The sequence below is a fragment of the Anthonomus grandis genome, chromosome 15 (assembly GCF_022605725.1).
Source record: "Anthonomus grandis grandis chromosome 15, icAntGran1.3, whole genome shotgun sequence".
Lineage (NCBI taxonomy): Eukaryota > Metazoa > Arthropoda > Insecta > Coleoptera > Curculionidae > Anthonomus > Anthonomus grandis.
This window is the reverse complement of record NC_065560.1, coordinates 13,183,578-13,211,138: the sequence shown is the minus strand read 5'-3', so window position 1 is coordinate 13,211,138 and position 27,561 is coordinate 13,183,578. Positions and strand designations below refer to the sequence as shown.

The window sequence follows — 27,561 nt, the reverse complement described above, 5'->3', positions numbered from 1 at the left end:
TAGTTGCTAGGGTTATAGCTATAAGTCAATCACAACAAATAAACTGATAACCCTACCTTATGTCATATATACCTAAGTTTATTTACAATTTATTATAAGCTGAACTGCTATTAGAATGGATAAAAAGAGTGAATTAAAATTAAGTGGAGATAAGGTACCAAAACATAGTTGGATTAAAATTAACATTTAATTAACATAATTGAGTTTTAGATTAATTTGGAACATAGACCATTAAATGAATTTAGAACAGCCAGTGGTAAAAGTAATGCGTTTTTAACCAAATGCTTTTCCAGACCCGTTTCTGCTTTACCAACGTTTGATTTAGTTGATCAGGTAAAAAGATTGTTTTAACATATATCATAAATTAATATATATGTCATTAATTAAATTTTAGGGAGGTAACTCTAACAGAAGTGGTCAAAGGCCATTTTCGGCAGGATATCTAAGCAAAAACTGGTCTAACAACCTAAATACGGAAGCAAACTCTGAGAGCACTGAAGGTATAACAAAAATACAATTAAGTGTAAAATTTTAATTAAAAAATCCATTTCAGATGATTGGCTTCCCTCATCCAACTTATACAAAAGCCTCTGTTCACAAAAAATTAAACCGTGGGGCATGTACGAGACAACTTATCAAGAAAGTAGCGAAAATAGCTCAGATTTTCCCAATCAAACTAAAGAAAATACCAGTAAAGAAAATAGTTCACTTTCTTCTGAAGAAATGCCTATTGAACAAGTAAAATCAACCCTGGAGCCGGGCTTAGTTACAAAACCACCATTACCAAAAACTGCTGAAAATGCTAAATCAAGTAGCGCCATTCAAGCATATTTTAATATAAAATACGATACGATTTTACACAAAGACAAGGAAGAAAATAGTATAAATCGCGAAACAAAACTTGATTGGAAAGAATCTGTTTTAGACAAGGCAGATTGGAGTAATGATAACGTAAAGGAACCAGATGCAACTTGGAACGAGAATGTGTCTCAAAAAGAAAACGAAACGGATAAGTATTTAAACGAATTGAAAAATGTGCAAAATAGTAATTTTACCGATAATACGAAAATTGTGGACCAATGGAATAACAAAAACACGGAATTAGAAACAATTTTTAAAGATGAAGCTGATTTGAAATTTGATAAATTTTTCCAGTTGAGCTTAGATAAAAAAAGTTTAGAAGTCGACGAAAATAATAAGCAGAAAACGATTAAGCCTAATATCAAACCAAAACCCAAACAAAAAAAACTGAAGCAAATTGTATCCAAGCCACTAAAGGCAGGAAAAGATTTTGAATCCGAGAAACCAAAATCCCCTGAGATTGAGCCATGGGTAGAGAAAATGTCGAAAAAGCCAAATTATTTAGATTTCCTCAATAACATAAGTGATATTGAGGACATCAATGACATGAACCAGAAAGAAGAATCTGGTGAAAAAAATAGTGTTGGAGGCAGTTTGGATGATATCGTTTCCTTACTTGAAGTGCTGGAAAATGAGGATAAAAGATCTCGTAAGTTATTTAATATTTTAAAATATATGTTAATATATTAATATTTTCTAGTAAGAGGGGATTGGAAATTTAAAATAAGAATACTTTTACATTTAAAGCTCATTTCTTACAGACACAATTTTAGTGTCCACTAGTTAAATTTACGAATTAAGGAAAGCTGAAAACTTATACAAAATTATCTGATTCATGCATTACTTTAGATTTAAAAACAAATATATCACAGTTTTCTAAGTATTGTTTAGCAATCCTATCTGCGGTTCTAAGGTATTGATAACGAAGACGCAGTTAAAAAAAATATGGCTCATTTCTTCCATAAAATGTTTCAATTCCAAAAGTTCTTCATAGAAACGAGAAAAACAACTAAATATGTGTGATCAAACCGCATCGACAGGCTTAACGTCACGCTGAAAATAAAAAAGGAGTTTGGGAAAAGACTCATGATAGAATAATATATGAATATATGAATTAAAATTGGAAAATCATTATGTCGTTTACAGAAATTCTGCGAAGTCAGTAAATGAGGTCGATGCAGGCAGTATCGATATGAAAGTTGAGTTTTGCAGATAAATGTGGAAAACGGACTAGATGTGTTCTGTGTAACAGTGCACAGCATGGGATTGGTACAGGCAGATGCGAGGTGTTTAAGCAGGACCTGAGCACTGCTAGGACATACAGTTTTACGGGAGAGAGAAAACAAAAGGAGAACATAGACTACGATACAAAAATAACTGTGACAGTAATAGCAACTGTGATACAAATTATAAACTTAAATTATGAACTTAAATTATAAACTTTATAGTATGTACGCGCTCATAATGAAGATACTACAGATAAATGCTGACATATCTGTTAGTATTTATCTGTCGTATAACATCGCGTGGAAAAGAATGTTAATATGCTGGTAGTCAGAGAACCCAATTTAAGGATTGTTCAGTACATATATTACGGTAATTAACCAATTTACAAAATAAATATAGTATATAAAATATTTAACAAAATAAGATTTTATATCGCAATAAAGCACTTGAAGTATTAGTACTATCATTAAATATCTAGCATAAATAACAGATAACAGGTAACATCAATAAAATAAAATAAAACATAAGAACAACAATGGTTTAAAACAGAGTAACTGCAATAGAAAAGAAGACACACTTTAAGCAAAGTCAAGATATAAAATTATATTGCACTTAAGCAAATTTTAAAACTCATTGAACTGAACTCAGAGAACAATGAAACAAATCTATACTGACACTATTTGAGTTAATCATCATTCTGCCTATTGCACAGTTTTCACCATCCAGTGTACGATGTTGTTCAAGGTAGAATAATCTAGTCTGTCTGAGCACTGTAGTAGGAGGAACATTTAAATTAAGCTGACACAACAACTCAGGAGACTGTATTACATTGTTAAGAATCTTATATGTTGTGACAATATCGCAGTTTTTACGTCGAGTCTCCAACTTTTCAATGTTCAGCAATCTATACATTTCACTGTAGTTAATATCAATACAAGGAATATTAAGCTTGTAAACAATGTATCTTATGAATTTACGTTGAACTTTTTCTAGACACATTATATATTTAGCATAATAAGGTGACCATATACATGAATTCGACTCAAGTTGACTGCGAACCAATGAAAAATACTGAAATTTGATGGAATCAATACTGCTGAAATCATGAGTGTGCCTCTTAATAAAACCCAACATTTTGTAAGCCTTATTACACAGGTTTTCAATATTTTCGAAAAAGTTAGTCTGCAATCAAAAAGCACCCCAAGATCACGTATCTCTGATACCTTCTCAATAAGTGAACTCATTAGATGGTACTGATGAAATGGTGGACTAAAACTCCTGGTAAATTGAATATATGTATTTACATTTTTTAGCATTTAGGACCATTCTATTGTTCTTGCACCATAATTCAAATTTATGAAGATCAGAACAAAGTTCATGATGTGCCAAGTTACTGTCTATAATTCTAAAAATCTTAACATCATCAGCAAAAAGCAACACATTACAATAATCAAAACAATGAACAACATCATTAATAAAAAGATTAAATAAAAAAGGGGCAAGATGGGCACCCTGAGGAATCTCAGAAGTCACTGTAAAAGGACTAGAATAAAAGTTATTTATCTTTACAATCTGTGTTCTTCCAGACAGATATGACTTCAACCAGGCCAGAAGACAACCACCAATGCCATAGAGTGACAACTTTGCAACCAGGAGAGAATGATTAACCCTGTCAAAGGCCTTGGAAAAGTCAGTATATATAGAATCAACCGACATACCGCTCTCCAAGGCCCCCGACAAAGCTGTTTGGTAAAGCAACAAATTAGTGGTAAAGGACCTACCCCTGACAAACCCATGCTGCTTAGTTGAGATTATGTTTTTAAATTTCTCTGATAAAAAATTTCTGACAAAACTTTCAAGAACCTTTGCAAAGTGACAAGCCAGAGAAACAGGACGATCGTTTTTCACATCATCCCTCTGATCTGTATTCTTAAATATAGGAGTCAAATAATTTAACTTCCATGAGGTTGGAAATCTACCTGTCTTGAAAGACAAATTATAAATCAGCTATAGTGGACGTGCCAAAGCAAAAACACAGTGTTTTATGAAGACAGCTGGAAAACAGTCAGGCCCAGGGCCCTTATTAACATTGACATTGGTTAACTTTTCAAAGGCTTCAGATATTTGTACATGCATTTCATTAATATCAAAAGAACATGCAATATCAGGCTGCGTAAATTCCTGAACATCAAATTCATCAGGAGAGTAGACTGAAGAAAAATATTGTGCAAATAAAGATGCTATTTCTTGGCCATTTTCACCCACTGCGTATAAATATTTCACAGTAGATGGAATACTGTTATTTTGTGTCTTATCTCTTATATATTTCCAGAAATATTTAGGGTCACCGGAAATAGAAGATTGAGTTTGCTCAATATAGTTTGAGTAGCACTGATCGGCCTGATTTTTACAGATTGCTCTAAGATTACTGAACATTTCATAGTCTTTAACGGCCTTAGACTGTTTATACTTTGCATGTGCCAATCTTTTTTGCAAGACATTTGATTTCAATTCTGCGCTGAACCATATTGGAAACTTGAATTTATTGTTAATTTTTATGATAGGTACAAAATAGGTGAGAGCGTTGCCCAATGCATTATACAAACAGCCCACATTACCGTTAACATCAGATGAGAATAAACTATCCCAATCGGCATCAAAAAGGTAGCTGTTAAGACCTGCATAATCTGCATTCTTGAAGTCGTGTATTTCTTCACAATAATCAAGAGATTCAAAATTGTTTAACTTTATAAAAATCACCAATGCAGGATGATGTCGATCACATTTAACTAAAAGATTATTTGAGCATGATAGGGTATCATTACTATTGTTACTAAAAACTAGATCTAGATATACCCCATTTGCATTTTGAATGTTATTGATCTGATACATGTTAAGGTATGACATTGTTTCTAGTAAAGATTCTGCAGGCCCCACAACACCACTACCAAACATTCCAAGAGAGTCATTACACCAAGTCAATTTGGTAGATTAAAATCACTGGCATTCAAAATTGAGCTGTCACCATAGTCTTCGGCCACCCTCTCGGTTGTCTCACAAAAACGTTGGTAGTCTTCGGGTTTAGAATTGGGAGGTGTGTAAAAGCAACAAAAAATTCGTCTCACTTTACCAAAAATAACGGAAACCCAGATGGCTTCAGATTCTTCATGAGCCATAGGCAGCAATTCAGACTCTAGAGACGAGCGAACAGCAATAAGTACTCCACCATTCCTGGTTTTACCAGTCCGTTCAAGACATCTGTCCCGTCTATAAATGCACAAAAGCTATGCAGACCCAGTTCACTGTCCAAGAAGTTGCTGTTTAATGAAGTTTAACTCAACATCATTACACCGTATACTGGAGTTGAAGCATTTTTGCAAACTTCAACCAACTTTGTTCTTAAGCCATTTACATCCTGATACTACACTGTCACCTCATTAAGAGCTATCAATTGCCTTGTATGTGTACATTTGGTCTTTGGAAATTTACATTTGAATTTCTGGGTTTATATTCAAATGGACAAAATACAATTCCATCTGGCCAAAAATATTGATCAGAAATTATGTCATAATATTTGTCACTTACACCAACTTTAAATGATTTTATGCTATTACGAGAAGATAGCTGATATATAACTACGTTTTTGTTGTCATCTATCTTCGCCTGATATTTGACAAGTCAATAATGGTACCCTCACAGACTTCTTGGAAGCCATCAGATGTGACAATTGTAACGGACACCCTTCCAGCATATAACCATTTCTTATGAGTCACTGCTACTCCAGATAAATGTAGGTTTTTCCCTGTGCCTCTTAAAACAGCTGGCTTGGAGGCAGTTTTATTGTAAGGCTCCAAAGATGATGTTCCAGGGCTAGATTGTGATAACTCAGGACTGATTTTAGAAGACCCCGAACTGGTTAGAGAAGATCCCAAGTTGGTTTGTGTAATGGCGAGACTGACCGCTGTCTCCAAAGCCTTTTTTGACACTAATGGCTCTTTATCCTGAGTTCTAGAGTTGTTTTTATAGGGATTGTTTGGTTTATTGTTGTGAGCTGGGGCTAGTGATTTTAAACCATTTGGTTGCAATCTTGACATATTAATGTTTGAGAACTTTCAGTTCAAATCACTGGTGCTGGTTGAAGGAGCAGAGTTACCAAGCTTGAAAGTATTGCCGTCAATTTTGTTCAACATAACATTGACTAGCTCTTTGTTTGTTTCATAAATATTTTTCGTAACTGATTCAAGCTTGGTGTTAATTTTGGACTCCATAACATCAAAAAGACCTTGGATCATTTCTTCAAGTCCCGTCATAATGTCATCAGTATCACATCAATAGTAGGTGTTGTCTTAATCTTTGCATAAGTAGATATACAGCATTTTCACCAGGCAAGTAATACAGGTTTTTGCAATAAAACACATCTAACCTCACTTGAAGAAAGACCACTGCAAGATTTACAAATATCTTTTCTACACCTTTGGCATTTGAAACCAAAAAAGACATTTTTCTCTTCCTTAAAATAGCAATTGTTCTTACATGATTCACAGATAAGCTGAATATCCTTGCCCATTCGGTCATCTGAACCACCCTCACCCATTGTAGATCAGGTAAGACAGTATAACCTTAACCCTTATGGAAATGACTAAAAGCACTGCCTTATAGCACAGTATACATAAGTTCAATATTAGAACGCACAGATCACAAGACTAATAGATTTATGTGACAACACTGCCTACCTGGTTTGTTTACAAAATGCACAGCTGATTTTTGAGTTTAACAGTGTATTATAATGAGAAAAACTGTTTTTTAAATCAAACTTGAAATTTCATAGCCTCTGTGTCATTTAAACAAACAGATGCAACACTTTTCACAAATTAAAATGACGAAAAAATCACAAAAATTACTGAGTTTAAATACGGCACAAACAATAAAGTCGCGTGATGTTGCCACACAATGGGGATGGATGTCCAAGCAAGTACACAAATAGATGCAACAATCTGGAAATACGAGGGCCTAAAAATATTATGGCGCACGGCTACAGCGGGTCGAGAATTTTAATGTATTTGGATGCTACATGTCACCAAACATCTGGAGGCATATGAGCAGTACATAGACAATCCAATAGCAGAACGAGAACGGTGGAAACAGGAGGATGAGAAGCGTTGATATTTGGCGATTTTAATTCAAAAGTTATGGAATTGGTCTCAACATCTGAATGGAGCAGGGGCACGACTAACACTGGTGGTGCGCAATGACGGGTCGCTGACGTTTGAAACATTCACAATAGACCCATATAGACTTTACTTTCTCCATAACCTCTCTAGCAAGAAGAGTACGTAACTGGAGAATACTAGATAATGAGCCACTATCCCCACATAAGCACTTATCAGACGTAGATGCTCACAATAAGGCGTTCTTGCCGTTAAGGGATAAGATAACAAACAAAAGCTAAATAAAAGAATCCAAGAGATAACGATGAACCAGGTGTTGGCAGACCCCAATATATTTGCTGATTGACCTAAGACAGGTATTTAATTTTATGATAAACACACCGATGGACAGAATGGCATATGGTACTTGGTCCTATAGTTGTAGAATAATGAGATTAATGAGTTAAGAAATCAATATATCACAGCAGAAGAAGAATGAGCAGAGAAAAAAAAACATCGGCAACAACCCAAGGTGAGGAACAAGAGTCTAATAAGGAAGCATACAAAGAAAAGAGAAAGATTCTACGAACTAAAATTAATTTTGGAAAACAAAGATGTTGGCACAAGCTGTGCACTAAGCTGAATAACGATGTATGGGACAAGCGTACAGGAAGAGATGAAGTAGGAAAAGAAAGGTGGTCAGTATTAGTCACTTTGGGTACCAAAAACGTTTTCAATACTGCACCGCGAAATAGGATAATAAAAAAGCTGAAAAGATCGGAGATCTCACCATATCTGATTAACATCATAATGGCTTTTCTGGATGATCGAGTACTTAGATATGATAAAAATAAAAGAGACCTAACAGCAGGGGTACCACAGAGTATGTGTATCTATTCTTGGATCATTACTGTGGAACATTCTGTATGACCAAGTGCTGAGGCTAAATCATGGACCAAACGTTAGGGCGATGGATTATCCTAATGACTTGGGTATGGTGGTGGCAGCAAGAAATAGAGAGGAACTGATGCTTGTTGTGAATAAAGAACTTGGAATGGATGACGAGCAGAGATTAACACTTGCAGCGGGAAAGACGGAAGCAGTTATCTTAAATGGCCGAAGAGATCGACGAAATATACATTTTATCCTAGAGGACATCTCGTCACAGCTGCTCCACATGTAAAGTATCTGGAGATACTGGTTGGCCAAAATATATTCTTTGGACCACATGTAACATAAGCAGCAAAAAAGATACAGGCCGCGACAGCCGCGGCGGGATATCTAATTTGTCAGAAATTGTGCAAGAGAAAGTCTTAGAGGTTCAGATGAAAATATTGTTGAAATTGAAATGAAATTGTCGAAACAGTGGGCTGCCAAGGCAGTTGTGCATATAGGTCTCCTGATGGACCCGTCATGCCCCACCGGGGGTTACCAGAGCCCAACGGCCTTAGAAAAACCAATAAGGCCTGAAGGACTTAAAGCCACTCGGTGCACTGAAAGTGTTACCCAAGTATTTGAACCTGACGCGCGTGAGTGCTGGGCACTCCCCAACTACATGGTCAACGGTTTCCGTTGCTCCTCACAGCACCACCGGCATTCCGGTTGTCCGCAATACCGATGGTATGGAGATGGCTTCATAAGTGCCAGTGACCGGTTAAAAGACCTGTCATTAGCCGAATTTCGCATCTTTTTAGGTGTAGTAGATTTTTGGTGAGACAGGCAGAGGGCCTACCTATGTGCGCTTTGGCCTGTCTCATACCAGGGGACTCAGTCCATCTTCGGTGGGTCTACTTGCCCAGCAGACCCTTCATTGACGCGACCGCTACGCATTTGGCAATACCAATTATGGGTTCCAGCCCCATCGGCACATTCGCGTATCCCAGTCTGGCAAGAGAGTCCGCTTCCTCATTACCTGCATGGCCTGCGTGGCCAGGTATCCACAGACGAGCTGGACCCTACAGCCAACCCGCACCAGTTTTTTCAGGACTTTTATGCACTCTAGTACAAGCTTGGAGCTTACCTTTGCGGCCGTGATAGTCTTAATGGCAGCTCTGCTGTCCAAGCATATTGATACGACTGTATTGCGGTGTCCGCAGCTTAGGATTTTCCGCATTTTAATACAGCGAATACTTCGGCCTGGAAGACAGTGGCGTGCTCCCCCAGCGAGTATGCCCTATGGGTATGTGGGATCCCACCACAAAGTGGGATCCCACCACAAAGTGGGATCCCACCACAAATTCCCCTATTTAGCAATGCAGCTCTGTTGGAATGCTTCTCTCCTCTCTGCCTGCAATGTGCGTCACGAATCCCTTGCAGTCCACAGTCACTGGAACCATGCAGGCACTGCCCATCAGAAGGAGAGGATATTCCTGTATGGCCCGTGACCAAATTTTTGCGGGACCGGTCTCGCCAGCACGTAGTTCGCTGAGGACGTATAGCCTGTACGCAGTCCTCATTGCCTCGAATTGAACAACGAGACCCAGAGGCGGAAGGCTCAGCACAGTCTCAAGCGCTCTAGTTGGCGCCGTTCGCATGGAACCCGTTATGCTGAGACATGCAAGACGTTGGACTCTGTCCAGTTGAGCACGAATTTTTGCTTTCTCCGTACATGGCCACCAAATGATAGCCCCGTATGTGAGAAGGGGTTTCACAATGCGCGAGTAGATCCAGTAGAGGATCTTAGGTGACAGACCGCAGGTATTGCCGAAAGTCAGGCCCATAGCGCGCAGGTGGCCTTCTTCATTCTGGTGTCTGCATGATCGTACCAGGAGAGTTCGGGATCTAACTTGATGCCCAGAAATCGACCTGTCCTGGAGTAATGCAGCTGCACGCCACCTAGAGATATAACAGGGGGCGTGCCAAAGTTACGTCTCCTCGTAAATAGTAGGAGCTCTGCTTTATTGGGGTTAATCCTGAGACCCTCCGAGAGGCACCATATGTCCAGCATACGCAGAACTCTCATCATAGGGCCCCGCATTGAGACGGCGTCTTTCCCCAGGCAAAGGATTACCAGATCATCAGCGTAGGCCTGTGTGTATAGGCCAGCATTGTTTAAAAGATTTATCAGGCTGTCGACCACAAGGCACCACAAGGTAGGGGACACTACTCCTCCCTGCAGGCAGCCCCTAGCCGCCAACGTTTTGACAATGAGCATGGCCTCTATCCAGCTAACCAAACAGGGTTCTGAGCCTCGGCTCTCAAGTACTTAGCAGATTAATGCGAAAGGGGTGTTGTGGAACGCCCCTTCAATGTCTAGAAACGCACCCAGGCAGGCCTTGCCACTACCCACAGCATCCTCCACCTTCCTCACGAGGTGGTGTAGGTCCGTGGATTTACCCGCCTGATAGGCGTATTGGTGCACATGCAGTGATTTTTTGACCAGGATGCTTTCCTTAAGGTACTGATCAATCAGCCTCTCCATCACCTTCGGAGAACGGACCATTTTATGACTCAGGCTCTATCAGGACATAGGTCCTTTAGAAAATATACACTAAAAATTAAAAAGACGGAGGGCCACTGGTGTATCTACTATAGCAAAAAAGACTCACCGGAACACACGCTTTTTAGTTGTGACAGATGGGTAATAGAAAGGCAGAATTTACAGGCAGAATATTAGGGATCACGGTGACAGTGGACAATTTGACTACCCTAATGATATGCTACGCTATGGTGGGGCTGCATCGACAAAATTCGGCGGATCCCACACTCTCTGAAAGGAGATAAGAATTTAAAACATTTCCCCATATACAGGGTGATTGAGTGAATTTAAAACATTTCCCCATATACAGGGTGAGTTGATAAGACATTAGCCGTATATGAAAAATGAAACGCAGTATTTTCCTGAAAATTTAGTAGTCATGGTAAAAGATAATGCTCTATCGGTCTAAAATATTTTTTAGCACTGCAGCGTTGCCGCTTATATAGAAAAATGGTAACACCTTTGCTTTTTTAAATGAAATACCCTAAATATTTTTATTTAGGGTATTGCATTAATTCATTAATTCATCATTTCATTAATTTATCTGTATAATGCTGACTAAATCAGAGCATACAAAATTAATTAAAATAGTACCTTAAAGTGATTTTTTTAAATTGAGCTTTTTAAGAACTTAAATGACTGAGAAAAAAACAATAGATATTCCCTGATTTTTAACAAAAAACACGCAAAATTATGTTTTTTCTCGAAAACCGCCGGGAAAAGGTACAGGGAATTATGGTTTATCAAATATATAGGATGTTTGATTTAAAAAATCAAAGTTTGTGTTGCCATTTTTCTATATAAGCGGCAACATTGCAACGCTGAAAATATTATAGACCAACAGAGCATTCTCTGTTACCATACCAACCAAATTTTCAGAAAAATACTACGTTCTGTCTTCCATATATCGCTAGTGTAACATCGGTCATCAATCACCCTGTATAAGTAAAAAAAAAGTCCGCATCACGTAGTAGTAGTAGTAGTAGTAGTAGTAACTTGAAGAGCCCAAAGGCGCTAACTAGGCGAGCTCCTCCTAATGAAGAAAAGCAGAACTTCTCAGTTCAAATTGTAGATTTCCTCACATGACCATTTTACTCCGCAGACTAGCCTGCAAATTACATATTGTAACACCAAATCCGCTACTGTACTCCTGTTGGAAAAAAATATGTTAACTTTAAATAACATCTGAATATAAATAAAAAAAAACATAGTCGGAAAAACTTTATTGATAGGGACATAAAAAACACCAATCCATTTCAGATATGCAAATTGCGTCGGTAAAACACTTAGTGGACCATACTCTGAATCAATATGCCACAGAAGATCAAGCAACCAGCAAAATTGTCCACCAAAATGTCAAAGAAAATAATATGATAAAAAACAATATAAAACCGCAAAAAGACCCAGAACGCTACGTCACATTTTCTCCAATCGTATCTGAGATACGACAAGAATTTTCTGAGTCACCCGTATCTGAGACAGGATATTCCAGTTTTGATTTTGGTGAAGTGGTATTGGGAAAGAATCATGACAGTAATAATTACTGGTAATAGTGGTATGGGTAAGTTTAATTAAAATTTGTAATTCCTTTACTTTTAGTCAGCTCCTATCATTTTTGGACGAAGTGGACAAAAATTGTACCAAATCCCTAAATGAAGCCAAGCAAGGAGCAGCTTTAGCTTCAAAAGTGATTGAATGTTCTATCAATTTAGATTCCATTCCCAGGTGAGTTAAGTTTACTGTGCTATTGCCTTATTAATCCAATTGATTATAGGCTACAAGATCTAGAATCACTTACAAAACAACAGCTCTGTCATCAGTTGATAGATCTCAACTTGCGCCTGAAAGACAAGACCTCATGTGTAAATCTTCTGCAAAGCGAAATGTCGACTTTAAGGGAACAGGCAATGACCCAAAATAAAGAAACTGAAAATTTAGTAAAACAAAAACTAAAACAGCAAAAAGACGAGTACGAGGGCGTTGTAAAACGTCATCAAAAGTTTATAGACCAGCTGATTGCTGACAAAAGAACATTAAACGAGCAATATGAAGGGTTGGTGCAAGAAATGAAGGTATTTTGAATTATCCTAAAAGAAATATTCTATTTTTAAACATATTTTAGTTACTAGAAGACCGTTACAATACAAATATGAAAGCTCTGGAACACAAACACCAAGTGGAAGTAAAGAAATTAAAAGAAATGCAGGCGGCCGGAGAAAAACTGCGCAGAGAGCGATGGATCGAAGGAAAAACTCAAAAAATTAAAGTATGACTTACTTTTTAACTTTATAAAACTTTTTTTCATTAATTTATTACAGGAATTAACAGTAAAAAGCATTGAGCCGGAAATTCAAAATATGGAAAAGAGGCAGCAACAAGAACTGGCCGATTTAAGGGCATTACATAAAAGGGAGATCGAAGATTTGGAGTTAAAGGCGGCAAGGAAGTTACAGCAACAATGTGAGAGCTTAAGGGAGCAATTGGTAGAGGAGAGGGAGAAAGCACTTGCGCACGAGAGGGAAGTTATGAGACAGAGGTAAGTATATTAAGGTGTTAAGGGAATGTTAAATTTGAGAACTTAGGTTTATCTTGTGGCAATTTTTCGAAATTTTTAAACTTTGTTATATGCGAAAATCGATATCTATTTTTAATTCAAGAAATCTCTTTGGCTATCAACTGAAATTAAATTCATTTAAAAAGTGTCTCAATGTACTTAAGCAAGCTTGTCGTTCCGCCACAATTAAAAGCAAAACATCCTTAAACTAATGTACTTCACATTTCCACTAATATAATAGCCATCCATCATTAGATACTAAAAAACACAGAAATCCTAAATTTTTAATTTAAATAGGTAGTGTAGCGTTTTTTCCTTTCGTTAGGTTGGAATTAAAACAATCGAAAATAGTAAACTAATTTATTTACACACTTTACTACGAAAATACGATCACTCGCGATTACTAGAGATATTTATTTTTATTGTATTTATTTAAAACTATTTAAATGTCGCGCCAGTATTTTAAACTTTACTTCACTGAATTAACAACTATCGGCGATCCCGCTTCTTATATACTCGGCTGTTCCGGAAGATTACTGCTAACCTTCAAGACCTCGTGCGGTGTACTACTTGTGTCATTCCGGAATGACGGAGAATTAGCTGGTTTCTAGGTATTTACAATATCGTTTTACTACTAAAAACTTATTAGAGTGATATACAACAGATCACAAACATTGCAGATCAACCAAGCAAAGAGTTAAAACTTCGATACCGGTCAAAGTTAAATATCTACAATTTATGTAAAAAGAACAATGAACAATAAGGAACTCTTGGGTACGTGTATTGATAAAAGAAGAATTAATTTTAGATGAACCAAGGAGGAGAATATATTAATTATTTATTAATTAACGAGGGCTAATTGAATTAAAAAGTTACAAGCTGTCAAAGTTAGTAAGTTCACTGCAGCAAATAAAGTTTAAAGATTTACTGGCTCTATTTATTTCAAACGCTTTGAACAAGTCTAACTTCAACCCATTCTGACAGACACGACACGAGGGGCTTCTGTATTGAGTCCCGGATCAAAATGATGACTTGATTCTAGAATATGGTTCGCTAAAGCAGAATTGATCTATTTATTCTGCCCTTAATTCGCCTTCCGCTTTGACCCACGTAGTAAATTTTACATTTTGTTTGGGAATAATCAATTCGGTAAACATCAGATCTATGTATTACTGGAACTCATCTTTGGGGTTGACCAAGTGTTTCAATAAGCTGTTCCTATTCGAGAATATATTTTAGAGTTTATTCATTTGTTAGAGCGAAAACACTTGGCAGCACTGGACGAGACATTCCCAAAATAATTTAAAGAATGTTATGTTTTAGAAGTTTCTGCAGTTTGCTCCAAAAGCAGTGAATTATTCAGTTTTTTGTATAATCTTTTGATTATATAGAGAGGGTAACTATTATAATAAGCCACTTGCAGAATGATATCGTATACTTTCTCGTATTTTTTATTACCTCGAACTTTTCATCGGATAGTGGAAGATTAAATAATCTGTGAAAGAGTAATTAAAATGAAAATTTTTGGCTAAAGGGATGGTTGGACATGACTGTGTCTGTTGCTAAAGGCCTACAAGTTTATTTTAAACTTAAAATGGCTATTATTAATGTAGCTTTTTAACCGTTTGTAAGGTGTGAATTTTTTTTTTATAGTAAACACAAGCACAAAAGCAAAGTCCTATGTCACTCTTGGAGTGGTGCTTGCGCGAAAATATTTGTGGTCATTTATCTTGAATCGCTGTAGGTTGTATACGTCGGGAAATATGTGAGGTGGAAGCCCGTTCCACAAAGAAGATATTCTCCAGATGAATGAGTCCCGATACAGCGACGTCCTTGGGGTAGGCAGGTGGACTCAATGTTGATGAGCCGCAACTGCTAGACGCGTCCTTCTTGCCGGAACAGCCCTGGGTGGAATCAGGCCTGCCAGCTCAGAGGAGCACTTACCGTGATAATACCGGTAGAATAAACAGAGATTAGCCACCTTTCTCCTGTGCTCCAGACTATCCAGACTCTTTGTCAGTTCTGGTTTGTCGATAAGACGAAGAGCTCTCTTCTGTATAGAATCCAGCAGGTTTAATCCAGCAGACATGCGAGCAATACTCAAATAAAAATACTCGATATACAAAAATACTTAATTGACTTATTTATACACTTATACTTCTAATCACGGTTACCTACTACTACTAGAAATGTTTATTTACATGGTATTCATTTACTACTCTTTATGCTGATTTAAAAGCCGTTCCAATATTGCGACTTGAACTGTTAACTGACTCCCAGAGGTGACGGGATTCCTTTTATACTCGGCTGACCATGACTCCGGAAAATTCCGGATTTCATAAACTCTGACACCTTTTATTGCTTAAACTCAAATCCCACTATCAAATTTACTGGTTCATTAAAACTTACTTTTAAGCAAGGATTTTTAACCCTTTATCATATCGGGAAAAAACGTATTGCTATGAACCCTTGCAACCAGCTTTTATACTATTTATCAAAACTGCATAGAACGATTGTTCTGTTCATCCAAACTTTCTTTTTGGCTAGCACCTTTATTACCATTTCTCTCTTTAAAATTTTAATAACACTTTTTGTATAAAAAATTACGAATCTCTTTCTTAGCAGACCTCCCGATAATTGTATCATTAATATCAGAGAAATGCTCTTTAATGTGACTTTTAAATCACCTTCTCATTTATTTATTAGACTTATGCTCGTTAGTTGGCTGTGTGATTCTTTAATTTTTTTTTTACAGTTTGATGGTCGTTGTTTAAACAGAGGTCTGGTTTGGCTATGGAATTAAATCTTTCTCCGTTTCGTGCTGGGACATTTAGTACAATATGGAACAATTAGTGACCATGGACTTAAAAAAAAAACATTAGAACATGGCTTCGGTACGATGATGATTTTATAATATTAAAAGATACAAAAAAGATCAGAAGGATTTCCTTAAATTCATTGATTCAATTCATCCTAATGTATAAAAAGGAGAGGAATTTTTTTCTGTCATTTTTACACCTTTTATTTATAGATAGCCATTTTGATTTGTAATTATGCCGCAAGCCTTCAGCAATAAAAACAGTCATACCTTTAACCAAAAACTTAAATTAATTCACTCCGTTCACACCGTTCTTTAGCTTAGTTCGGGAATGTCCTCTCCAGTGCTGCTAAGTTTTTTTCCCTAATAAATCAAAATTAAAGGTTTTAGAACAGGAACAGATTTGCGAAACAATTAGTCAACAACAAATAAAGAGTTCCAGTAAAAAATATATAGAACTGCTGCTTACCGAAATGTTTGTTCGTGTCCCGAAGGTAAGTTGCTACGTGGGTCAAAGGTCAAAATGGAAAGAGAAATAGGTCAGGGTAAATGAGCACCTCAGACTTATAACTATGATCCGGGATCCAATAAGGCCTTTTTTGTCTGTCAGAAAGGGTTGAAACTAGACTTATTGGAAGTTTTTGAAATAAATAGGGCCATTAAATCTTCTAATTTTATTTGCGTCAATGAATAGACTAACTTGGACAGCTTGCCATTTTTTAATTTAATTAGTCCTTGTCAATAATTAAGTAATAATTAATATATTCTTCCTCTCTGTTCTTCAAAAATTAATTTTCCTTTTGTAAAATACACGTACGCAAGGCTTCCTTATCGTTGTTTGTTTCATTTTACATGTAGATATCTAATTTTAACCTGTATCAATGTTTTAACTCTTTGGATGTACTTAACATGATTATTGTGGGGGGAACGTCAACCTTGCCTAGCCTTCTTGCCTTCTTTTTTTTCTTATTCTAGGTATGAGAAATTAGTAGAATCAGAAGAAAAATCTTACCAAGAACAACGTAGAAGATTGCAAAATGATCACGCAATCAGAATTAAAGAATGCGAAGAACGAGAGGCCCAGCTTCAATTGGAGAAGGAGAGAGCTATTAAACAGGCCCAGGAGGAATTTAATGATAAACTTGATGTAGGGAGAATTTACATTTATTTATTATGACTATATTGGCATTAATTTTTTTAGGTCATAATTCGAAGACATTCGAACGAATTAAAATTACTAAAAGAATCTGGTCAGATCGAGTTCGAGACTTGGAAAGCTAATTTTAAAAAGCAGCAGCAGCAAGTCCTGTTAGAGAAGGAGGCGATTATACGAGACCAGTGCAGGAAGGAGAGAGACAAGGAGATTGAGAATGTCATCGAGAGGCTTGAGAGTGAAGCGAATGAATCGAAGCAACAAATGGAAGAAAGTACAGAAAATAGAATTAAGTTGGTCCTAATATTTTAATTTGAAGATTTCCCATTAAAAATTGGTACTAACTTTTAGACGTCTCAAAGAGAAATACGAGAAAGAAATTAAAGACTTGGAAATTGCGGAGAAAGAATCTCAAGCAAAATTTATAGAGTCTAAAACTAAGCTTCTTGAAAACGAAGAGATGGTGATTCAGTTGAGAAATACCATTAAGCAGCTTGAGAGTCAATTACAAGAATACAAGCAGGTATATAAGATATAAAAAATTGTGTTTATTTCCAACTTTTTCAAAATTAATAACAATAAGCAAACGCTAATTAACACTACATGAAAATAAATATGCTCACATTTGTGGCGGTACTACCTACTAGTTGTGAGTAGGAAGTCCATATTGGTTATAACAATCCATATTTTGTATTTTAGTCACTTCTAGATTTTAAGTCCATGTAGGGAGTCAGTCCTAATTAACTAGGTTAAGTTAACCCTTATTTCAAATCCATACACCTATAACCATACACATTTTCATAATTTATTAAATAATATAAATACATGTTTCAGTGGACATGGGGTAAATCACCCAGTTATTGGCACCTTAAGGACTTCTCAGGTTTGACATATCCACTAGTTTTCAGAAAATTGATATTATAGTCAGCTTGTGACTAGTTTATGTTCTTTGATGATTCTACTTTGTTCTCAAATGAAAAAAAAAGGATTTTTAAAAAAAAATAAAATAGCAAAATAATAAAAAGTAAAAAAAAGTTTAGAGCCTAATTGTTGGCACGCTTTCCCAGTCATTGGCACCCCCCAGTAGTTGTCTCATCAGTTATTGGCACATTGTCCACTACGCACCTCAAATATTAATGACTAAAAATTTTATGATTATTATATAATATCGGTTTGTTAAAAAAACAATAATTAATCTTTATTATAACATGTAATAGCACTAAAAGTAATATCAAAATAATATTGTTTATAAATAGAACGAGCTAATATTCAAAGGTTTACAAAACGAATAGTTAAACTTGAAAGTAGGATAATAATATAATGTCTTATAAAAATATTTACAAAAAGCAGCCTAAGACTTAGACAAACAAGAGGCACAAAGAAATTCTTTTTTATATAGACCTTTCTTTTCCAAACATTCTACATGATATGTTCTCGTACAATTCTGGTTTCGACCAGTTTTTAAAGTCCTGGTTTCGACCTGTTTATATTTTTCACGCAAACATAGCAAACTTTATTTTGTAACAAATTCTCCATTGATGAAGTGGATGCCGTCAAAGGTGTGCAGAGAGAAAGACGCTTTTTTGGCGGAGAACTGAAAATTTTTCTAACATGGCTTTGATGATCATCCTTCCTTGCAGTTAGAGTCTTGCCTTTGTTTTCCTTTTCTGTCTTTTTTCCAGCCTGTCGCTTGTGTCTCTCTTCTTTTCTTTGATTCTTCTGCTCTTCCTCTTCCCTCGGAAGCTGTTCTTTTTCCTCAACAATATTTTTTAAACCCGACGACGAAATAACATAAGGCATTTTGGTTACTGCTCTTTTGACCTTCCTCTCAAGTGTTTGTGATTTAGGTAAAAATAATTCTATGGACGACAAATTATCAACCGGTGTTAGAATTTCGGTATCAGTATTCATCTTTTCATTGGCGTTATTCTTCTGCTTTTCTTCTATATTTGTGTCGATTACCTCAATAACTGTGGGTTCAATGGTGAACTGTGCTTTATTTAGGTCTGAAAGTCTTAGGATATTATAATTTTCCCCTTCTAAAACAATAGACATATTTGCTATTTCCTCTTCTGTATAATTTGTTTCAAAATCGCCATCTGCCATTTGCCTAAAGGATGTTGAAAAAAGATCTTTTTCGCTTATTTCATTAAGGTGGTTAAATAATCTTTTTAAGGCTGCAAAATTCTCGTCGTCCGATGTCATTCCCGCCTGTCCCAGTTCCATAAATTTTCACCTATTAGCTTTTTGAACAAAGTCAAACTTATTTGTTTTTCTGATCGGCCTTCACTAATATTTGCTTCTAGTTCTCCTACACTATCAATAATATTGGCATTTTTTCCTAGGCACTTGGTATAGTCTATTGCATTAGAGTCCCAAGGAAATAATCCACATGCTTTAAGGCCATTTGATATAGTTGTTGCATGAAGTTTTTCTACTGCCGTGTACAAAATAGGAGCAAAATCTTTCTTTCTTTCTTTGAGCAAAATTTTTCTTCAAATTCTTTTTTTTGTAGTTTCATGAATGGATGATTTCTTTTCCAGTGCAAAACCCCATAACGCCAAAGATTTTTTAATGGTGTGAAACTGGCAACATCGGCGGGTTGAAGAATTCGAGTGAAGTTGGGATATAGGGCTATTAGGACTATCTCCAGCCTAGAGCATAAAGTACTTAATGTTTTGTGTCCATCAACAAATACTTATACTGGAAACACAACTCTAGATTTGATAAGGCTGGGATGTAAGACAAATTCAAGGTAAAATAAAAAAGTTTCGGATTTCATCCAGCCATTATCAGTTAACGCATATGTCGCACGCATGTATATGCATATGTATAACGCATCGTCCTTCTGGAACACTGTCCTTTACCGATTGTGGAAGTCTCTTGTTTGGGAAGATGATCATCGGCGGTGTTATTGTACCCGATGCTGAGAAGGTGAACATCACAGTGAGATTCTGTTTCGCATCTCCCATATCTACTTCGTAAACGTTCTTGGAGCCTTTTAGAGCAACGACTTTTCCAAGTTTTGGCACATAATAAAAGTTTATTTCGTCGCCATTAAAAATTCTGCTGGGATCCTTCATGATGTCAAATAGGTCCTTCTTTTTTAAATAAAATTCGATATCTGTGAAGCACTTTTTAATATCGCTTTCTGCTACATTTGCTGAAGCTGAAGTAACCGCCTCTGCAGTTCGATTTGCTAATTCGGGATGCCGCTTTAAAAAAATGGTTCAACCATTTATCGCCTGGTAAATTCTTTTTAAATGGTGCTCTTCTATCAGTTTGATTTAGAAATGTTTGAACAGATGTTTGAATGTCAATTTTACGCCTTGGGCAACCTTTGTACTGACTATCAATAATCCATTCTTTTAAATGAATCTCCAAAATGGTTCAACCATTTATCGCCTGGTAAATTCTTTTTAAATGGTGCTGTTCTATCAGTTTGATTTAGAAATGTTTGAACAGATGTTTGAATGTCAATTTTACGCCTTGGGCAACCTTTGTACTGACTATCAATAATCCATTCTTTTAAATGAATCTCCTTTACCTCTGTCAAGTATGTAGACGGACCTTTTTTTATTTTTTTGAATTTTTTACTAAGTCTGAACTATAGGGTTGCCCTTGGAATCCCATGCTTTCGAGATGTTGCCTTTTTTGATTCTCCTGATCGAATTTCTTCAAGAGCTTTTTGAATAATTTCCTCGCTATATCTAGTGGAGCCCTTGAGGCGATTCTGTTTTTGTTTTGGAGCCATCCTAAAAAAGAAAGGAACCTATAAAACCTCCATACTTAGGTATCAGTGGCAAAGCGTACGAGTAGACAAGGTAGACACTGTCTACCCAAAATTATCCAGTTATTTGTCATTAATTTATCACGTAATTATTTCATGTAATTGTTGAATTAAAATTAAAAAAAAATTAACACAGAACGTAGTCGCTATCCTTACTATTATTATATAGTATCTAAACATGATTAATCTGAAGGCGCCTGCCGCACCAATTAAGATAAAAATACAGGGCTGACACCCAATTAATGTATACGAGCCCCAGGAAGACACATTCATATTTGTCTTCCGAAATTTGGAGCATCTAATCGAACCAAATACGCATCAAGCAGGCTACAGAGGTCCGGCCGCATCAGCATTCAGCCTATTACGTATGCAAAATTTACTCGCGGGGAAGACATTCGAGCTTTTGTCTATCGAAGTCGACCAGCTATTTTATTATGCTGTTGAGGGTTATTGTTTATGGACACGCTTGATCTGGTCGGCCGCAATACATCTTTAGTTTTGTTTTGTTTTTATGAATCTGCATTGGGTGGGGGCGCGTGCTATAGTAATTTAATAATTAGTATTTTTATTTTTGGGTGTATAGAAAAGGTTTTTTTAGTGGTTATTTATGAACGTGTAAAATGTGGGTATTTTTAAAATTAAACTTACGTGAGTATTGACAATGCAGTTCATTCAGCGAGCTCCACCATGTATACAGCAAGAGATTGAGAGTACCATGAAACAAAAATGTTTACGATTTACTGTACTGACCCATCTAATAAAGATTAAGTTTACTCACCGGGGAACCTCGGTCCCCTTGATTCAATCATGCCAACAACCATCAATATAGTTACTTTATGTTTGCTTATAATTTACATATATATCTTCTTTCTTCGACGACTAGCTAGTGTCCCCTAAAATAGTTAAGGCTACCCCAGACGCTCCACTGCCGCTAAGCAGTAAGCATCTCAATACTCGGAAACTAAGATAACGTATACCGAGATCTTAGAATCCAAATGTGTCAATCGAGAAGACAAGTGAGGGCCCTCTATAACTCACAAGACCAACTCGAAGGAACTGCGCGCTCAGAGGGCATCCCTGTCGATTGCTACATAATCGACCACAACCTGGTAATACCTCGCTAAACAGCGACAAACTCTGGTATACCATAAAACTCTAGCCATGGACTTATATAACAACAATATAAAATATACATGTCGACATGATTAACCTGTGCACAAAACAATCACAACCATTCTAATATCCACCTAGTGGACAAACACCACCACACCTGGTCAACTATGACCACTGGCTCTTTATAAGCCGAAGTGCCTCTTTTACTTTTCTGGGTCTCTCTCAATCTCTGCTTATTTTATTATTTATGTTTGGGGTATAGATTTTCAAGGATGTAAGATAATTCTCGGGCGATTGAGACACTTTTAAACGAATACAAGGTTTTTATAAAAATTACGTTTATTAAATATAATTAATTACTTTAGGATATTTTACAAACGACTGTTCGATATTGGCAATTGTATTTTAGTTGTGTTTTTTGTAAGTAGGTAGTATTTATTTTTATCTATCTATCTTTTTATGCTAGTAGTAATTATTTTTTATATCACTACATAATTTTTCTCTTTGAGTTAATATTTCATGCGCTTTCATTCTCTATTTCATTAAAGTGAATAATATTCAATACACATTTTTTTCTAATTAACGATTTAACTTTAGATTTAAGATTTTAACGATTTATTGTTTACCCGAAAAAAAAGTTCACGCTTCGCCACTGTTAGGTATGTAAGTTTTTTCTTGATGAAACAGCCTATATTTTATATGCTATATTTTTTAAATTATAAACACCGCAGATGTAACATGGAACAAGTTCCCTTGTTACATCTGTTTAGATACATTAAATTTTAGGAATTTTTTTTTGTGGGTATAACAAATGCAAAACAATGGCTGATTGTTTGCATTTGTTATACCCATGATTTTTTTAAAATGAATCCCTGAATTCATGATTTTTTTAAAATGTAAATAAAGCCCTGTATGAAAATACAGTCAAATAATTTTTGGTTTAAAAAATATACAGGGTGTTTAATAATTGAGAGCCTATAATACAAGAGTGTTTGATTTTGAGAATAAAAGTTAATAGGAACATATTATTATATCGTAAGCCTTAAATTTAAAAAATAATGTTTAAAAAATTCTAAAAATTATACCTGGTGAATTTAACAAAAAAAAATTTAAAGTTTTAAGACAAAACTCATTGCTTCGGATGAGCAAATAAAAAAATAAAATAGGGTGCCAATGATTGGGAGAATATTATTAGCAGCAATAATCCAATAATTGGCATAGGTGCCAACCACTGCCAATATAACATTTTTCTCTGCCTATCATTGGCACCCTACAAATTTTCATTTATATTGAAAAATATGTATTTTTTTAAACGAAAAATCATTTTAAAGATAGTTAACAATATCACCAATAAGAAAAATAACTATTTGATTAAGAAGTCATAAAGTTTTCACGTTAGTTATGAGTACCAAACCCTTAACAAAATCATAAATTCCTACCTTGTTTCAGTTTCACGCACGACACGTCAAATTCGATTCGCAATTTTACTTAAACTTAAAGAATAATAATACGCGTTGGCGGTTCACTAGTCTCGGCGATGTTGCCAAAATTACCTTCATTAATAAGTTGACGATAATACTGTCAGATTCATTTTAATTTCTGCAAAAAATTAAACGGGGTGCTAACAATAGGCTGAGTGCCAACGATTGGGTGTTTTACCCTATATATTAAATTTTTTACATATTTATAAAACAGCGATCTAATTAAATAAATTTTGAAACTTACTGTTTAAATTGTAAATCAATCTCTAAGTTCCGCCTTATATTTTGTTATTTTTTTCATTTCTTTAATTTGATTTGGAATCATATTCTATATTTTAAATACTAACGAAGTAAGATTTTTTCTTGCTTTAGTTTCGTGACATCAATGTAATGTACTCATGTTATTTACCACACTTCTGGTCTTATGTGGATGGGTTGGATAATTTACAAGTTTCTTTTCCTTAAAGATTCTGATTTTCTGCAATTTTTTTGGTACAATTCCCTAACATTCAAAAATTTAGAGTTTAAAAAAGTTGCTCTATAAATTATCTAATGTTTCTAGTATAAATACCTTTAATAATCATTTTGATATGGTATTTAATCTTTGCAGACTATAGTTATTTATGCTTTCCTTTGCACACAGACCACATGCTAAATGAGATTCTACAAGGATAAAATATAGTTTTCTTAAATTTGTTTGATTTAAGCAGTCTCTGGTATATAAATCTAGAAACAAGATATCTTAATTTGTTAATCAAATAGTTCATCTGTAAGTCCCACCTCAAATGTCGATCAATTTAAAAGAAAGAAAGAAAGAAAGAAAATGTGCTATATTACGTAAGAATAATCTTGTGTACAAGCATTCTACAAGCTAAAAAAACAAAACAAAAATACAAATAATTTCAAAAATTGACAAAACAATGAACAAAATTAAACACAAGAAGACAAAACTTTTTGAATATACTTGAATTAAAGATAACTAAATAAAACAATCAATTACTAAATAAAGGTAAACTTGTTGACAAAACTAGAGAAAAAAAACTTTTCAACATGTCCAAGGTTAAAACCTATCATTAAAAAAGTCAGCCAGGTTATAATGTGCCTTAGCCAATAAAAGCGTCTTTAATTCTCTTTTAAATTTCTTAACATCCAATATATGTCTAACGCATAGAGGAACATGATTGTATTTTTTTTTACTTATGTAAATTAATGAGTTTTTGGTAAGGGAAGACGTAGGAATAGGTAGAGGAACATCATTTACACGACGAGTCAAATGGCCAGTGTCAGAGGGTAGTTTGGGAATTTTGTGAATAAGAGCAGCTGTTTCTAAGATAAAGAGTTAGGATTTTTTTAGAAATGAAGAGGGGTTTGCAAGAATCTCTTCACTTAGCAGAACAGGCTTTTTTTTTAATAACAAAGACAATGTTAAGTAGCCCCTTATTGGTTAAACCCCAAAAAGGCAAGCCATACCGAATATGAGATTCAATAAGTGAAAAGTACACTGAACGTGCAACCACCCCTCCCAACTCTTGTTTTGCCATTCTTACTGCAAAACATCCAGAAGATAATTTCACAGCTAAATGTAAAATATGATCTTCAAACCGAAGGCGACCATCAATGGTAATTCCTAGGAACTTGCAGCACTCTTTATTCTGCAAGAGGGAATTTTCGTCAAACATCAGACCCTGAACATCGCACTTAAACCCCATAATAGACGTCTTTCTTACATTAAACACGAGCCTGTTGGAAGCACACCACCCTGATAAAATCTGAAGGTCTTCAAGGATACAAGTCTTAATATAATCAGAATTTCTATGGCTCCATAGTATGGTGGTATCATCAGCAAACTGAACCACCTTGCCCTGCAGTTTTAATGAACTCAAGTCATCCACATACAGTAAAAATAACAGTGGTCCCAACACTGAACCCTGGGGAACGCCGCATTTCAGGGATCTAAAGCAGACAAACGCCCAGACACTGTAACCTTCTGAGTACGATTTGATAGATAGGACTCAAGCCATCGCAACGCTACGGCCCTAACACCATATTTATCGAGCTTAGATAACAGTATTCCATGATCCACACAGTCAAATGCTTTAGATAGATCACAAAATACTGCCGCCGATGACTCTCCAGAATTCAAGGATACATAGACGCTCTCCAAAAAGTTAAAAACAGCATCATGAGTCCCTTTACCGGCTTGAAATCCAAACTGATTTGCAGACAAAATGCCATTATGATGTAAAAAGGACAAAATTCGACTTTTTGCAAGTTTTTCAACTATCTTAGAGAGGGTAGACAAAATAGAAATGGGACGGAAATTACAAGGCTGATCCAAATCTCCACCCTTATGAATAGAGATAACCACTGCCTCTTTTAAACATGAAGGAAAAATGCCAATATGTAAAGAATTGTTTATGGCAGAAACTAAAGCATTTAAGGCTGAATCAGGCAAAAAGGGTAACAACCTCGAAGATATCCCATCGGCTCCAGATGATTTATGGTTTTTTAGGCGTTTGATTTAATTTTTTACTTCGTTAAGATCGACAGGATGAAAAAAAAATGAATGCTCAACCGACACTTGTTGAAGATAGTGTAAGGGATCAATGTTACTACGAATGCCCTTGAGCAAGATATGAATGAGATGCTGAATTACTAGATATTTTATTAAATTAATAATAATTAGTATTTATAGAATCAGATATATGTAACGTATTAATATTAGAAATTCCTGAGTAGTGTAAGAACTAAATGTTATAAAATGAGTTTTATTAGCATTTAAGGTGAGAGCATTAAAATTAAACCACTCCTTTAATTTTGTGAACTTCTTTACTTTGCCTTGCAATGTTTTCTTTCTCTATCCACGACTCAGATTTAACGAATAAAAATGTACCCGCAAAATAAAAATATCATCCGTAACGCTTCCTATTTTTCGATTTAGCTTCAGGTCAAATCCATCATTCATATAAAGAATAAATAATAATGGACCGATAACTGTGTCCTGCGGAACATATTTTATAATTTTTAAAGAGATTGTTGTTTCACCTATTTTACAGCTTCTTGCCGATCAAATAGACAACTTTTTATTAAATCAAGACACCTACCAACAGATTCTAATTACTTAAGACGCTTGGAATGACAAACGGTTTCAAAAGTTTTGGCTAGATCGACGAATATACATACATAGAAACGACTCTTTATTTTCTAGGGCCTCATAAATTGGCTTCATTAAAGAAACTATAGCATTCTTAGTCGATCTGCCAATACTAAGATAGTGATCCTACATTAGAAAAGCTGAAACTATAAAAAAATTTAAATGTCCGCTATTTTAGATGACTGACAACCTAACCAAAGAAAGAGTAAACCTGAAAGATGCCTTACGAAAAGAAATGGGAGAGGAGGTGCAGAGTCTGGAAAGAGAAGTTGCTCGCTTAAAAAACAACAGGGATAAGGAGATTCAACAGTTATATTCTAGGTATTTCTTTAGCATTTTCTATAAATCAGTTATTACATCTTTTACATTTTTCTAGGATTAAAGTATCTGTGGCCAGAAAAGACGAAATATTAAGCGAATTACAAATTGAGCATAAGGCTCTTCAAGAAAAATGCATCTATTTGGAAAACATGTTAGAGCAACAAAGAAAGGAGTATTTAATTAAATAAGTTTGATATTTTCTAATTTTTAATTTTAATAAATTAAGTGCTACTGCATTAAACAAGAATCTTTCGACTTAATCGGTTGTTTAACTTTAGTTTGTTTTTTGTTTCTGTGTGCAACTTGTTTTTCTACAATAGGAGTTTTAGGTATTAGTTCTACTTTGAGCACAGATAGTTGTTTGTCCTTCTCCTGGCTACTTAACGGCATACCTAGATATTTTGCTATTATTTCTATAAATGAAGAATTTACCTAAAAATGCCAGAAACATAATTTCAATATTT

General features: G+C 35.4%; 2 protein-coding genes and 1 long non-coding RNA gene across 9 annotated transcripts in view; 1 reads left to right on the top strand and 2 right to left on the bottom strand.

Moving 5' to 3' along the window:
* LOC126745148 (centrosomal protein of 131 kDa) lies at nt 1-27,357 on the top strand. The gene is made up of 14 exons (XM_050452870.1): nt 1-154; nt 211-333; nt 395-500; nt 554-1,510; nt 11,974-12,259; nt 12,313-12,438; nt 12,488-12,785; nt 12,836-12,979; nt 13,032-13,249; nt 17,061-17,232; nt 17,287-17,531; nt 17,590-17,761; nt 26,955-27,097; nt 27,153-27,357. The coding sequence occupies exons 1-14, from the start codon at nt 116-118 to the stop codon at nt 27,283-27,285; spliced, it is 3,162 nt and encodes a 1,053-aa protein (XP_050308827.1). The 5' UTR covers nt 1-115; the 3' UTR covers nt 27,286-27,357.
* LOC126745154 (uncharacterized) lies at nt 20,083-22,172 on the bottom strand. Its single transcript, XR_007663446.1, has 3 exons — nt 21,677-22,172; nt 20,737-20,993; nt 20,083-20,576 (listed from the first exon to the last, which is right to left on the bottom strand). It is a non-coding gene; the product is annotated as an uncharacterized LOC126745154 (long non-coding RNA).
* The window catches only part of LOC126745150 (ras-related protein Rab-28-like), a 54,045-nt gene continuing 53,770 nt past the window's right edge, over nt 27,287-27,561 (bottom strand). For all 7 annotated transcript variants that reach the window (XM_050452877.1, XM_050452879.1, XM_050452872.1 and 4 more), the window contains one exon: nt 27,287-27,529. In XM_050452877.1, the coding sequence (XP_050308834.1) occupies nt 27,326-27,529 (204 nt within the window). In that variant the 3' untranslated portion in view covers nt 27,287-27,325. The remainder of the gene's footprint in view (nt 27,530-27,561) is intronic.